Genomic DNA, 14,930 nt, shown 5'->3' with positions numbered 1-14,930 from the left:
GTGCACCGCGGCGTAGCTAGAATGCTTGGTGGGAGGTTTTGTGAAAAAATGAAATTCGTGGTTTTTGAGACGTGATGGTTGGAAAGGCCTACAAATGTCCCCAAATGAATACCATGAAATTCTTGGTGCACGAAAGTTTTGAGTTCGGAGGGGTTTGCACATGGCCAAGGTTGTCGGTGCACCACGGCATAGCTAGATTGCTATTGCTTGGTGTGGGAGTTTTGTGAAAAAATGAAATTCGTGGTTTTTGAGATGTGAGGGTTGGAAAGGCCTAAAAATGTACCCAAATGAGTACTGTAAAAGTCTTGGTGCACGAAAGTTTTGAATTGGATGGAGTTTGCACTTGGCCAAGTTGGTCGGTGCACCGCGGCATAGCTAGATGGCTTGGTGGGGAGTTTTGTGAAAAAATGAAATCCGTGGTTCTTGCGATGTGAGGGTTGGAAAGGCCTACAAATGTCCCCAAATGAATACCATGAAATTCTTGGTGCACGAAAGTTGAGTTCAGAGGGGTTTGCACATGGCCAAGGTTGTCGGTGCACCACGGCATAGCTAGATTGCTATTGCTTGGTGTGGGAGTTTTGTGAAAAAATGAAATTCGTGGTTTTTGAGATGTGAGGGTTGGAAAGGCCTAAAAATGACCCCAAATGAGTACTGTAAAAGTCTTGGTGCACGAAAGTTTTGAATTGGATGGAGTTTGCACTTGGCCAAGTTGGTCGGTGCACCGCGGCATAGCTAGATGGCTTGGTGGGGAGTTTTGTGAAAAAATGAAATTCGTGGTTCTTGCGATGTGAGGGTTGGAAAGGCCTACAAATGTCCCCCAATGAGTACTGTAAAAGTCTTGGTGCACAAAAGTTTTGAATTGGATGCAGTTTTGACTTGGCCAAGTTGATCGGTGCACCGTGGCATAGCTAGATGGCTTGGTGGGGAGTTTTGTGAAAAAATGAATTTCGTGGAGGGTTGGAAAGGCCTACAAATGTCCCCAAATGCATACCATGAAATTCTTGGTGCACGAAAGTTTTGAGTTCGGAGGGGTTTGCACATGGCCAAGGTTGTCGGTGCACCACGGCATAGCTAGATTGCTTGGTGTGGGAGTTTTGTGAAAAAATGAAATTCGTGGTTTTTGAGATGTGAGGGTTGGAAAGGCCTACGAATGTCCGCAAATGAATACCATGAAAATCTTGGTGCACGAAAGTTTTGAATTGGATGGAGTTTGCACTTGGCCAAGTTGGTCGGTGCATCGCGGCATAGCAAGATGGCTTGGTGGGGAGTTTTGTGAAAAAATGAAATTCGTGGTTTTTGAGACGTGATGGTTGGAAAGGCCTACAAATGTCCCCAAATGAATACCATGAAATTCTTGGTGCACGAAAGTTTTGAGTTCGGAGGGGTTTGCACATGGCCAAGTTGGTCGGTGCACCACGGCATAGCTAGACTGCTTGGTGGGGAGTTTTGTGATAAAATGAAATTTGTGGTTTTTGAGATGTGAGGGTTGGAAAGGCCTACAAATGTCCCCAAATGAATACCATGAAAATCTTGGTGCACGAAAGTTTTCAGTTCGGAGGGTTGTGCACATGGCCAAAGTTGGCGGTGCACCACGACATAGGTAGATGGCTTAGTGGGGAGTTTTGTGAAAAAATGAAATTTGTGGTTCTTGCGATGTGAGGGTTGGAAAGGCCTACAAATGTCCCCTAATGAATACCATGAAATTCTTGGTGCACGAAAGTTTTGAGTTCGGAGGGGTTTGCACATGGCCAACGTTGTTGGTGCACCACGGCAAAGCTGGATTGCTTGGTGGGAAGTTTTGTGAAAAAATGAAATTCGTGGTTTTTGAGATGTGAGGGTTGGAAAGGCCTACAAATGTCCCCAACTGAATACAATTAAATTCTTGGTGCACGAAAGTTTTGAGTTCGGATGGTTTTGCACATGGCCAAGGTTGGCGGTGCACCACAGCATAGCTAGTGGCTTGGTGGGGGTTTTGTGAAAAAATGAAATTCGTGATTTTTGAGATGTGAGGGTTGGAAAGGTCTACAAATGTCCCCAAATGAATACCATGAAAATCTTGGTGCACGAAAGTTTTGTGTTCGGAGGGGTTTGCACATGGCCAAGGTTGGTGGTGCACCACGGCATAGCTAGATTGCTTGGTAGGGAGTTTTGTGAAAAAATGAAATTCGTGGTTTTTGAGATGTGAGGGTTAGAAAGGCCTACAAATGTCCCCTAATGAGTACTGTAAAAGTCTTGGTGCACGAATGTTTTGAGTTCGGAGGGGTTTGCACATGGCCAAGGTTGTCGATGCACCACGACATAGCTAGATTTCATGGGGAGTTTTGTGAAAAAATGAAATTCTTGATTTTTCAGATGTGAGGGCTGGAAAGGTCTACAATTGTCCCCGAAGGCCAACACAATAGGATCAGAATCCTGTGGTGTTATCCCATGCTAATGTATCCAGAGCGTAGACTTGCTTTGAACAGTCTAATTTCGTCAAAGTAACAGCACCGGAGGCACGACCCGGCCAGTTAAGGCCAGGAGCGCATCGTCGGCAGAAGGGACGAGCAAACCAGTTAAGGCCCCGCTAGAACTCCGAATACTACGGACTCTTGGGTTGTTGGAAACAAGGGGAGGCCCCGCTAGAACTCCGAATACTACGGACTCTTGGGTTGTTGGAAGCAAGGGGAGGTCCCGCTAGAACTCGGAATACTACGAACTCTTGGGTTGTTGGAAGCAAGGGGAGGCCCCGCTAGAACTCCGAATACTACGGACTCTTGGGTTGTTGGCAACGACAACTTGGGGGGATGATGCTGGAAAAGAGTGAACTAGGCCAAATTGCGAACAAGGCAACTTGGGGGGATGATGCTGGAAAAGAGTGAACTAGGCCAAACTGCGAACAAGGCAACTTGGGAGGATGATGCTGGAAAAGAGTGAACTAGACCGAACTGCGAACAAGGAAACTTGGGGGATGATGTTGGAAAAGAGCGAAGCTTAGCCGAACTGTGAAGAAGGCAACTTGGAGGGATGACGTTGGAAAAGAGGGATGTTTTGCAAGTCACGTTTGACATATTGCTTTTCCCCCGTGGGTGGTGTGGAAGTTGGGTCTGATCACCTGTGTCAAGTGCGAGGTCGGAAAGAATGGGATGCCATTGAATTTGTATGACGAATGACACCTTGCCCTTCATGCTAGTGGCGTGGTTTGTGCTTGGTTGTCAGCTACGAATGCTACCTGGTTGATCCTGCCAGTAGTCATATGCTTGTCTCAAAGATTAAGCCATGCATGTGTAAGTATGAACTAATTGAGAGTGTAAAACTGCGAATGGCTCATTAAATCAGTTATAGTTTGTTAGATGGTATCTACTACTCGGATAACCGTAGTAATTCTAGAGCTAATACGTGCAACAAACCCCGACTTCTAGAAGGGATGCATTTATTAGATAAAAGGTCGACGCAGGCTCTGCCTGTTGCTTTGATGATTCATGATAACTCGTCGGATCGCACGGCCTTTGTGCCAGCGACACATCATTCAAATTTCTGCCCTATCAACTTTCGATGGTAGGATAGTGGCCTACTTATAACGTTGTCGTTGATGCGTTCAAATTAATACTACTAAACTATAGCAACTTCAGTATTGCTAAGATAGTAGTCAAGAAAATAGAAGGGGTAAAGTAACCCAAAGTCGTCTCCCAACGAACACAAAATTGATTTTTAACAAGTTAGTTCTTATAAAATCTATACAAAACGGTTAGTCAAATAAAATAAAAAATATAGGGGATTAAGATAAACAAAGATAGAGGGTTTTTAAATTTAATTGAGACTTTACTTTGATTTTATTTAGAAACTTTCATATGATTAAATGAGTTTTTACAAATAATTGAGACTTTACTTTGGTTAAAGGTATTTACTCTAACTACAATTATTTGAGACTTTACTTTGACTAATTAAGCTTTTTATTTGGTGAGGAGATAAAAGACTAGACATGATTAGGCATAGTAAATTTGATTGAGACTGTACTTTGGTTGAATTTACTATGGATAATCTAAAAGTTCTCACTTTTAATTAAGACTGTACTTTGGTTAAAAGTGAGAACGCCAACAAATTAATTGAGACTTTACATTGATTAATTTGTAAATCATTAACAATAATTAATTGAGCAATAATCTTTAGATAACTGATGATGAATCTATTTTGAAAAAGCAATGGAATCAATCTATTTTCTTTACTATTGTTTTTATTTCTTTTTATCTTTTAAATTTTATTTCTATCTTTGTTTATCTTAATCCCCTATATTTTTTATTTTATTTGACTAACCGTTTTGTATAGATTTTATAAGAACTAACTTGTTAAAAATCAATTTTGTGTTCGTTGGGAGACGACTTTGGGTTACTTTACCCCTGCTATTTTCTTGACTACTATCTTAGCAATACTGAAGTTGCTATAGTTTAGTAGTATTAATTTGAACACATCAACAACAACGTTATAAGTAGGCCACTATCCTACCATCGAAAGTTGATAGGGCAGAAATTTGAATGATGTGTCGCTGGCACAAAGGCCGTGCGATCCGACGAGTTATCATGAATCATCAAAGCAACAGGCAGAGCCTACGTCGACCTTTTATCTAATAAATGCATCCCTTCTAGAAGTCAGGGTTTGTTGCACGTATTAGCTCTAGAATTACTACGGTTATCCGAGTAGTAGATACCATCTAACAAACTATAACTGATTTAATGAGCCATTCGCAGTTTTACACTCTCAATTAGTTCATACTTACACATGCATGGCTTAATCTTTGAGACAAGCATATGACTACTGGCAGGATCAACCAGGTAGCATTCGTAGCTGACAACCAAGCACAAACCACACCATTAGCATGAAGGGCAAGGTGTCATTTGTCATACAAATTCAATGGCATCCCATTCTTTCCGACCTCGCACTTGACACAGGTGATCAGACCCAACTTCCACACCACCCACGGGGGAAAAGATATATGTCCAACGTGACTTGCAGAACATCTCTCTTTTCCAACGTCATCCCTCCAAGTTGCCTTCTTCACAGTTCGGCTAAGCTTCGCTCTTTTCCAACTTCATCCCCGCAAGTTGCCTTCACGCAGTTTGGCCAAGTTCACTCTTTTCCAGCGTCATCCTCCTAAGTTGCCTTGTTCGCAGTTCGGCCTAGTTCACTCTTTTCCAACATCATCCCCCAAGTTTCCTTGTTCGCAGTTCGGTCTAGTTCACTCTTTTCCAGCATCATCCCCCCAAGTTGCCTTGTTCGCAGTTTGGCCTAGTTCACTCTTTTCCAGCATCATCCCCCTAAGTTGTCGTTGCCAACAACCCAAGAGTCCGTAGTATTCGGAGTTCTAGTGGGGCCTCCCCTTGCTTCCAACAACCCAAGAGTCTGTAGTATTCGGAGTTCTAGCGGGGCCTCCCCTTGCTTCCAACAACCCAAGAGTCCGTGGTATTCGGAGTTCTAGCGGGACCTCCCCTTGTTTCGAACCACCCAAGAGTCCGTAGTATTCGGTGTTCTAGCGGGGCCTCCCCTTGCTTCCAACAACCCAAGAGTCCATAGTATTCAGAGTTCTTGTGTGGCCTCCCATTGTTTCCAACAACCCAAGAGGCGGTCGTATTTGGAGTTTCATATCGCTTCCCAGGAAGTCGACAACCCAAAGGTCGGTCGTATTTGGAGTTCAGTACTCGCTTCCGTCGGTTCCAACTTCCTAAAAGCCTGCCTTCTTCGTAGTTCGGCTAAGTCTCCCTCGTTTCCAACTTTCCTCTAAGTTTCCTTCGTCGCCGTTTGGCCATGTTCACTCTTTTCCAGTGTCATCCCCCCAAGTTGCCTTGGGCGCAGTTCGGCCTAGTTCACTCTTTTCCAGCATCATCCCCCCAAGTTGCCTTGTTCGTAGTTCGACCTAGGAGTAAAAGGCATAAAACAAGTGTACCTATGTACCTTTGGTCTCCTTTGTTTTTAGCACACTTTGGCCACATTTTGGAGACATATGAGACACATTCTTTGCCTCCTTTTGTGCAAGAACGAAATTAGCCTTGCACACACCATAGTTAGCTCTTTTGTCTCTCATTTTTTGTAACCTTATTTGACCTAGTTTCTAGAAGCTAGGGTTAAGTTTTTGTAGAGACATCCTTAGTATCTTTTATTTGCTTAGAGGCCCCTAAACTCATCTATATAAGGGGTGCTCCTAGACATGTAAAAGGGTTGAACATTTTGAAGTAAAATCACTCTTGTGTCTCAACCATTTGTGAGAGTTTCCTCCCTTGGGAGTGAAACTTTTAAGCCTTATCTTGCATAGCAAGTGGCGGCACACATCCACTCATCTTCAAGGTTGCCATGGCTTCTAGCCTAGCCTTGTAGTGGCGTGCTTCTCACATTTTTACCATTTCTTTCCTTTCCATTTTATGTTTTCTTCTTCCTTTAATTGTTCTTGGTTTTTTATGGTTTATGTGCTTTCCATTTCCTTTTTGTTTTGAATCAATCCATCATCTTCTTCTCTTGAGCTTTGTGAAAGGAACCTTCACATCTAGATAGCATGCTATCTTAATGTCTAGTGGGGATTTCACTTAGTTTTCTTAATCAACTCACACCATATTCAATAATCTTAAAAAGGAACAAGATAATCCTTCATCATTAGTAGGCTGGAAAGCTGGGGACCCTGCGGCATCAGATTTTTCCTTGGCCTTTCCCTTTTGAGTGGGATCGACTTCAATCTTTTGCCTTAGGCCAGAATTCTCTTATCGCAAGGCTTCCATCTCATCAGCACTACCCTTCTTCAAGTCAGCCAACTCCTGTTGCATCTTGGCATGACCGTCTAGGATGGCGGACTGGTCCGAGGTGATGTTTGCACGTCCGGGATGTGTGTGGTGGGCAAGGTGGCGGCAGGGGTGGGAGTCGTAGTATTTCCTGGGAGGGTGGAGTGGAAGTGAGTAGGATGGGTTGAGAGGATGGGAGTTTGTTGGGTGCTGGTGAAGGTGTGCGGGGTAGGATTGTACTCGCTTTCCTCTTCAGTAGGCTGGAAAGCTGGGGACCCTACGGCATCAGATGTTTCCTTGGCCTTTCCCTTTTGACTGGGATCGGCTTCAATCTTTGGCCTTAGGCGAGAATTCTCCTGTTGCAGTGCTTCCATCTCATCAGCACTGCGCTTCTTCAAGTCAGCAAGCTCCTATTGCATCTTGGCTTGATCGTCTAGGATGGCGGACAGGTCCAGGGTGATGTTAGCAGGTCCTGAGGGGCCTGCCTCAACTTTCTTGTTAACTCTTGCTTTGTTGCGGGTAGAAACCATTTTTGGAGAAAGCGGGTGGTAACGTACTATCTCGTGCCCCACGGTGGGCGCCAATTGTTCCTGCAGAGAACAAACAAGATATGCCAAACACAAGTATTACGTTATCCTGGTCCACCATCTTCTTAGTAGACTTCTTCCCAGTTGATATATATCGCTTATGGGTATCTCGGTGTGATCGGTTTGGACCCGGGAGGGGTTTCCTACAGAAGGGACTCTGAAGTTTAAGTTAGCGAAATCTCTCAAAAAGTCAAATTTGGTGATTAGGGAAGTAATGAATGTGTACCTTTAATTTGTGGGGTCCATGCATATTTATAGATTATTAATTATGTCTGGCCACGTCATAGGCTGGGCCCTTGTTTGGGCTGTAGGTGTGCTTGGGCCCTAGCCTAGGCCCTTACTTCGATTATTGTGGGCTTGGTGAATCTCATTGAAACATTTTGTTTTTTCCAAGTCCTTGGTTAGTTTCGTGGAGTTATCGGCCTTGGTCGGTTACCCTTTAGCGGTTTAGGCCGCTATTGTTGTTTTGGTTTGTTTGATCAATGTCGCTTCTTAGCGGTTTAGTCCGGGTACCCTAGCATGTGTATGGTAATTGTTATTATTCGGCTAGGCCGACTAGGTGTGGTACATTCACCATTTCAAAACTAACAATTGGTATCATAGCAAGGTTCTTGAAAGGTATTCAAGTTTGATAAAAAATATTTTCAAATGGTTGAAAGTAAACTCCCTTTTGCTAAAGGTGCCTCTATTCATAGACCACCTATGTTTTATGGCCTAAACTATCAGTTTTGGAAAATAAGGATGCAAATTTTCATTGAATCTATAGACAAGGGAATTTGGGATGCAATAGTTAATGGAATATATACTCCTAAATGTGTTGTTGAAAATAAGCAAGTGGACAAGCCTTGGAGTGAATGGACTGATGAAGAAAGGAGAAGAGCTCAATATTATTGCAATGGCAAGAACATCATCACTTCATCTTTGAGTATGGATGAATTTTTTAGGGTCTCCAAATGTAAGAATGCAAAGGAAATGTGGGATGTGCTAGAGGTTACACATGAAGGAACAAGTGAAGTGAAGAGATCAAGGAAGGATGCCTTGATTCAAGAGTATGAGCTTTTCAAGATGCAAAAAGCAAAGTCCATAGTTGAAGTACAAAAGAGGTACACTCATATAGTCAATCATCTCATGGGTCTAGGCAAAGAATTTGACAAAAAGTAGCTAAACATCAAAGTGCTTAAGTGTCTTGAGATAAATTGGCAACCAAAGGTGACTGTCATATCTGAATCTAAGGATTTATCCATCATTATAACAGTTGCACTATTTGGCAAGCTCAGAGAGCATGAGATTGAAATGCAAAGGCTAAGTGAGCTTGAAACAAGTGAGAAAAAGGTAAGATCCATAGCCTTGAAGGCTAGCTCTATGAAGAGTGATGAAACTGAGGAAGAGGTTGCTGAATCTAGTGATAACGAGAACTTGAATCTACTAGTCAAGAAGTTTAGGAAGTATCTCAAGAGGAAAGGCAACAAAGGTAATCAAAGGAGGTACAATTCTAAACAAAATGATTCAAGTAATTCTTCTAAATTCTCATGTTATAATTGTGGAAAGCAAGGACATATCAAGCTTGAATGTCATAATGTTAACAAAGAGAAGGAGAAGGTTGATGATAGGAAAAAGGAGAAAAAGGGCAAGGAAAGACGTGCCTACATAGCTTGGGAGGACAATGATGATTCAACAAGCACTTCATCTCAAGAAGGAAGTGAGGAAGGAAACCTATGCCTCATGGCCGGATATGAATCATCCTCATCAAGCCAAGTCATAAAACAGGAAAAGAAGGATCTTTGGTACCTAGATAGTGGCTATTCAAGGCATATGACATGAGATAAGACCAAATTTGCAAAGTTGGAATTGAAAGAAGAAGGATTTGTAACTTGTGGAGACAACAACAAAGGAAGAATCCTTGGAAATGGAGTCGTAGGCAATGGATCCTCTTTCAACATCAAGAATGTACTGCTGGTAGAAGGGCTCAAACATAATTTGATAATTATAAGTCAATTATGTGATAAAGGCTTTAAAGTGATGTTTGAACCAAGTAATTGCTTGATATATGATGCACATGGTAGTATTGTCTTGATAGGAAAAAGAGTGAACAATATATATCTACTTGATCTACATCATGCATCATTTAGCATCCATTGTTTGCTTACAAAAGAGGATGACACTTGGTTATGACATAGGAGACTTTGTCACAAACACATGCAGCATTTTAATCGACTAAATAGAAAATAGTTGGTTGAAGGACTACCAAAACTCAAGTTTGAGAAGGATAGAGTGTGTGAAGCATGTTTAAAATGAAAACAGACCAAGGTCTCTTACAAATTCAAAAATGTTGTTTCAACTAAAAGACCTCTAGAGATGCTTCACATGGATCTATTTGGTCCATCTCGAACCCTGAGCCTTGATGTCCATCTTTATGCATTAGTCATAATTGATGACTTCTCTAGGTACACATGGACTTTGCCAAGATGCTAGAAAATGAAAAAAGTTCCAAGATAGTGTCTATTTGAAGTGACCATAGTGGGGAATTTCAAAATGAAAGGTTTGAACACTTTTGTGAAAAGCATGGCGTTAAACATAATTTTTCTGCACCAAGAACCCCACAACAAAATGGCGTTGTTGAAAGGAAAAACAGGTCATTTGAGGAACTAGCTAGAACTATGTTAAATGAGAATTCACTACCTAAGTACTTTTGGGTTGAAGCAGTGAACACTTCTTGCTATATTTTAAATAGAGTTTTGATTAGGCCAATTTTGAAGAAAACATCTTATGAACTTTTCAAAGGGAGAAGGCCTGTTTTAAGTCACATAAAATTATTTGGACGTAAGTGTTTCATCTTAAACAATAACAAAGAAAGTCTTGGCAAATTTGATGCAAAAGCAGGTGAAGGTGTTTTTCTAGGCTATGCTATATAGAGTCTATAATAAGAGTTGATGACTGTTGAAGAGTCTATGCATGTTGTATTTGATAAAACTAACCCAAAATTGCAAGATCATGTGCCTAAGATTGTAGATGAAGAAGAAACAACACAGGAAAAGAAATCTGCTACAAAACTGGAATCTGTTGTAGGAAATCAGTCAGCTGAAAAGGAATTTCAGTCGACTGAAAAAGCTACAAACAACAACTTACCCAAGGAGTGGATTGAACCCGAGGGGATTATCAAAGGACTACAGAATTGGTGACATAGAACATGGAGTATCTACTAGACGCAAGCTTGCATTCTTTCAACATATTGCATTTGTTTCTCAAATTGAACCTAAGAATTTGAATGATGCATTGTGTGATAGTAATTGGGTTGTTCCTATGCAAGATGAACTTAATCAATTCACTAGGAATGATGTGTGGTCTCTTGTTCCTAAAACTGATGCAATGAATGTGATTGGTACAAAATGGGTATTTAGGAATAAAATGGATAAAAATGGTAATATAGTTAGGAATAAGGCTATGTTAGTTGCTAAAGTATAATCAAGAGGAAGGTATTGATTTTTGATGAAACATATGCACCTGTGGCTAGGCTAGAAGCTGTGAGGTTATTGTTAGCATATGCATGCATGTGTAATTTCAAACTTTCTCAAATGGATGTGAAAAGTGCATTCTTGAATGATTTCTTAAATGAAGAAGTGTATGTATCACAACTTCATGGCTTTGAAGATCACCTCTATCCTAATCATGTTTTCATATTGAAAAAGGCTTTATATGGTTTGAAACAAGCACCACGATAGTGGTATGAGAGGTTAAGCAACTTTTCATTAGAAAGCATGCAAGAGATGTAATACTTGTTCAAGTATATGTAGATGATATAATCTTTGGATCAAATAATAACTCCATGTGTGAAGAGTTTGTTGCAGCTATGCAGGGAGAATTTGAGATTTCTATGATGGGTGAGCTAACCTACTTGCTAGGGTTGCAAGTGAAGCAACTCAAGCATGAGACATTTTTATGCAAGTTAAAATACTGTTTTGATGTACTAAAAAAGTTCAAAATGGAGGATTGCAAAGAGGTTGCCACTCCAATTGCTACAAACTACCTTATGGATGCAGATGAAGCTGAAAACCAAGTTGATTCAACCAAATATAGAGGGTTAATTGGTTCCTTGCTATATCTAACTACTAGTCGACCAGATATATAGTTTGGTGTTTGATTATGTGCAAGGTTTCAATCCAATCCATAGGAATCACACTTTAAACTTGCAAAACGGATTCTCAAGTATCTGAAAGGGACAACTAATGTTGGAATATGGTATCCTAATGAATCTAACATTGTTCTTAGTGGGTTTTCAGATTCTGACTATGCAGGGTGCAAATTGGATAGGAAAAGCACAAGTGGTACATGCCATCTACTTGGATCAAGCCTAATCTCATGGAATATCAAGAAGCAAGCTTGTGTAGCACTCTCTACAACTGAGGCTGAGTACAAAGCAGCTGGACATGCATGTGCTCAAAGCATATGGTTAAAGCATCAACTTATGGATTCTGGTGTAAAGCTAGAGAAGGTACCTCTTTATTGTGATAATACAAGTGCAATCAACCTAACTAAGAATCCAATCCAACATTCTAAAACTAAACATAGTGAAATCATGCATCATTTCATAAGAGATCATATTCAAAAAGGTGATATTGAAATCAAGTTTGTGAAAACTGAAAATCAATTGGCGGATTTATTCAGTAAACCACTTGCACGTGATAGATTCAATAAGCTTAGGACTGAATTGGGTATTCTTGACATGAAGAATGTATGTTGATATCGGTTTGGCTTATTAATCTTATTATATCATGTGTGTGGTGCATTTAAAGTGGTGAAATCTGCATAATTTGAAAACTGCCAGTATTTCAGTCAGCTAAATTTGCAATTTCAACACATGGATTTCATTTAAAATGTTAAAATCTGCATAATTTGTGTTCTGGAATTGTCTCAATCTATTAAATCTCACAAAACAGCACATATATTTGATTTAAATTGGTCTGGTCTGAATTTCATGAAATATGGAATTTTTAGTCAGCTAAAACTACAAATTTAACACATAGATTTCACTTAAAACTGCCACTGCACCAAAAATAAGTTTTTTGGTACAATTTTAGTCGACTAACTCTGTATTTTTATGTGTTAAAATCACTTATGCTGATGTGGAATTGCTTGAATTGATTTTAATTTATCGACCTAGCCAAAGAATGCATCACATGACTGTTTTTGGACTGTAGTAGCAGCTGTAACAACTATTACATCAGCTAAAATCATTTTTTCAAATTGCATTGACCATAAAGTGCTTTAATTACATGATTTCCAATGAACATGCATTAGATGTGAACTATTTGTGAGTGGATTGTTCATAAAACGCATGAGAAACACATCACTGCATCTCTGATATAGATTCCCTCACATTTAATTGCTGTGATTTCCTGTACTGCATTGAAACCAGAAAATCTGCACAATTTAATTGTCTGATTTTGAAAATTAACATGATGATTCTATAAATACTTGCATAAGCATCATGTATTGGCATTCTCATTTGCTAGTAAGAGCCAAACCTACATTTCACCATGCTTAGAAGATCACGAACTGCCCCCTCAGATGATGAAAGCTATAGCCCACCGACTCCATCCTCTCCAAATGCAATGAATCAAGGAAGGCTTGAGATATGGTTTGAAGGTCATGAAGATAGAATTAAAACCTTCTTGATTGGTGGAGCTCCAAAGGTGCATGAAGAGCTTCATGTGCAGCGAAAATGGATGAAGGAATGGAGGCAAGTTGGAAGGCACTTGCAAGCAATGGAAGGTGAAAAAGGTGATAGGATTTCATAATCTATGCTAGCCTAAGGAAGGTGGCTAGAGGTAGAGAGAGGAAATCTCTAGAAAGTGGTGACTCTCAAAGGCAATAGAGGGAGGAGTGCTCTAAACTCAAGTTGCATCTATTGCATAAAATTTCAAGAGTGTCTACAAATGAGTGAAAATTTGGCTTTTATATGAAGCCATTTACACATGAGAAAGGAGAGCCATTGGATGGAGTGAGCCTTGATCTTGGCCCTTAGATCAAGCTAGGAGAAGGAGAGAAGATCACGCCCCTTGGATCTTGGCTTGAAGAACAAGAAGGATTCTTGGCCTTTAGATGGGATGACCAACCTTAGTCAAACCATGAAGCAAAGGAGCCTCCTTGTCTTGATAATCTCGGCCATGTATGAAGAGAATTAGGTCGAGCCCAATTTTAACCCATCCTATGGTCCTTTCACGTCTTATGTATTATTGGAAAGCAAAGCCCAAACAATGGCCCAATTTAAATCTACACTACTAGATTTACGTGCACTTCTTCAAGTCTTTATGATCTCTTTGGCCCATGTAAAGAATGTGAAAAGCCCATTGATTTTGTGATCATCTAATGAGGAGGCCCTTTTGAATCTTTTTCATCATTGATCTTGTATTTGGGCCTTTTAATGGGCTTGGGCTTGAAGGTGCAATTGGGCTTGGTGGGGTCACATCATCCCCTCCCCCTTGAAGAGGATTTGCCCTCAAATCTTGGTTGTCATCCTCATCAGCTACAGTACCTGTAAAAGGAACTAAGTCACTGATATTAAAAGTAAGATGTACACCAAATTCAGTTGGAAGATCTAATTGATAAGCATTATTGTTGATCTTCTTTATGATTTGGAATGGACCATCACCACGGAGACTAAGTTTGGATTTTTGTAATTAAGGAAATCTTTCCTTCCTTAGATGAAGCCAAACTAAGTCACCCTCATTGAATGACCGAACTCTCTTACCCTTGTTTTAGAGTTGGCAATCTTTTCCATTTGAGCTTGAATTTGACTTTTAACCTTCTCATGAAAATCTTTGATAAATTGAGACTTAGAAACCCTTTCTTTATGAACAAAGTCAAAAGAAGATGGAAGAGGTAGCAAGTCTAGAGGAGTGAGAGGGTTAAAGCCATAGACAACCTCAAAAGGTGAGAGTTTGGTGGTGCTATGGACCACTCTATTGTAGGCAAACTCAATGTGGGGAAGATACTCATCCCAAGATTTATGGTTCCCCTTAAGCACAACCCTAAGCAATGTGGAGATGGATCTATTGACTACGTCTGTTTGCCCATCAGTTTGAAGGTGACAGGAAGTAGAAAAAGAAAGTTTAGTTCCAAGCCTAGACCACAAGGTCCTCCAAAAGTCCCTATCAAACACAATTGTTTTGGGTAAGCCATGAAGACGAACCACTTCTCTAAAGAACAACTTTGCAATGTAGCTTGCATCATCGACTTTGTGGCATGGAATAAAATGTGCCATTTTCGAAAACCGATCCACAACCACAAAAATCGAATCAACACCTCTAGAAGTCCTTGGAAGCCCTAGGACAAAGTCCATGCTAATATCCTCCCAAGGGGTGGAAGCCACAGGCAAAGGAGTATACATCCCAGCAGGCATTGCGCTAGACTTAGCATGCAAACATGTCAAACAACTAGCGCAATGTTTTTGAATATCACGTTTCATGTGGGGCCAAAAGAATTTTTCTATAAGCATGGCCAACATTTTGGCGACCCCAAAATGGCCCATAAGTCCCCCCTCATGCATCTCAATGATTAAAAGTTTACAATGAGAACCACATGGAACACATAGGCGAGCTTCTTT

The 14,930-nt window shown here is 40.6% G+C and overlaps 1 protein-coding gene across 1 annotated transcript; it reads left to right on the top strand.

Moving 5' to 3' along the window:
- Positions 1-7,975: 7,975 nt before the first annotated feature.
- On the top strand, positions 7,976-8,488 carry LOC146882289 (uncharacterized). The gene has a single exon (XM_085667337.1). It carries the CDS (start codon positions 7,976-7,978, stop codon positions 8,486-8,488), a length of 513 nt encoding a protein of 170 aa, XP_085523463.1.
- Positions 8,489-14,930: the final 6,442 nt, after the last annotated feature.

The sequence above is a fragment of the Vigna unguiculata genome, chromosome 10 (assembly GCF_037176805.1).
Source record: "Vigna unguiculata cultivar grain cowpea cultivar isolate G323 ecotype 2 chromosome 10, ASM3717680v1, whole genome shotgun sequence".
Classification (NCBI taxonomy): domain Eukaryota; kingdom Viridiplantae; phylum Streptophyta; class Magnoliopsida; order Fabales; family Fabaceae; genus Vigna; species Vigna unguiculata.
Note: the sequence above shows the minus strand (reverse complement) of the source record. Positions and strands in the feature narration are given on the sequence as shown.

What these genes read in the sequence shown, in the direction of transcription:
- LOC146882289 (XM_085667337.1), top strand. Translation starts at nt 7,976, where the DNA reads ATGGTTGAAAGTAAACTCCCTTTTGCTAAAGGTGCCTCTATTCATAGA.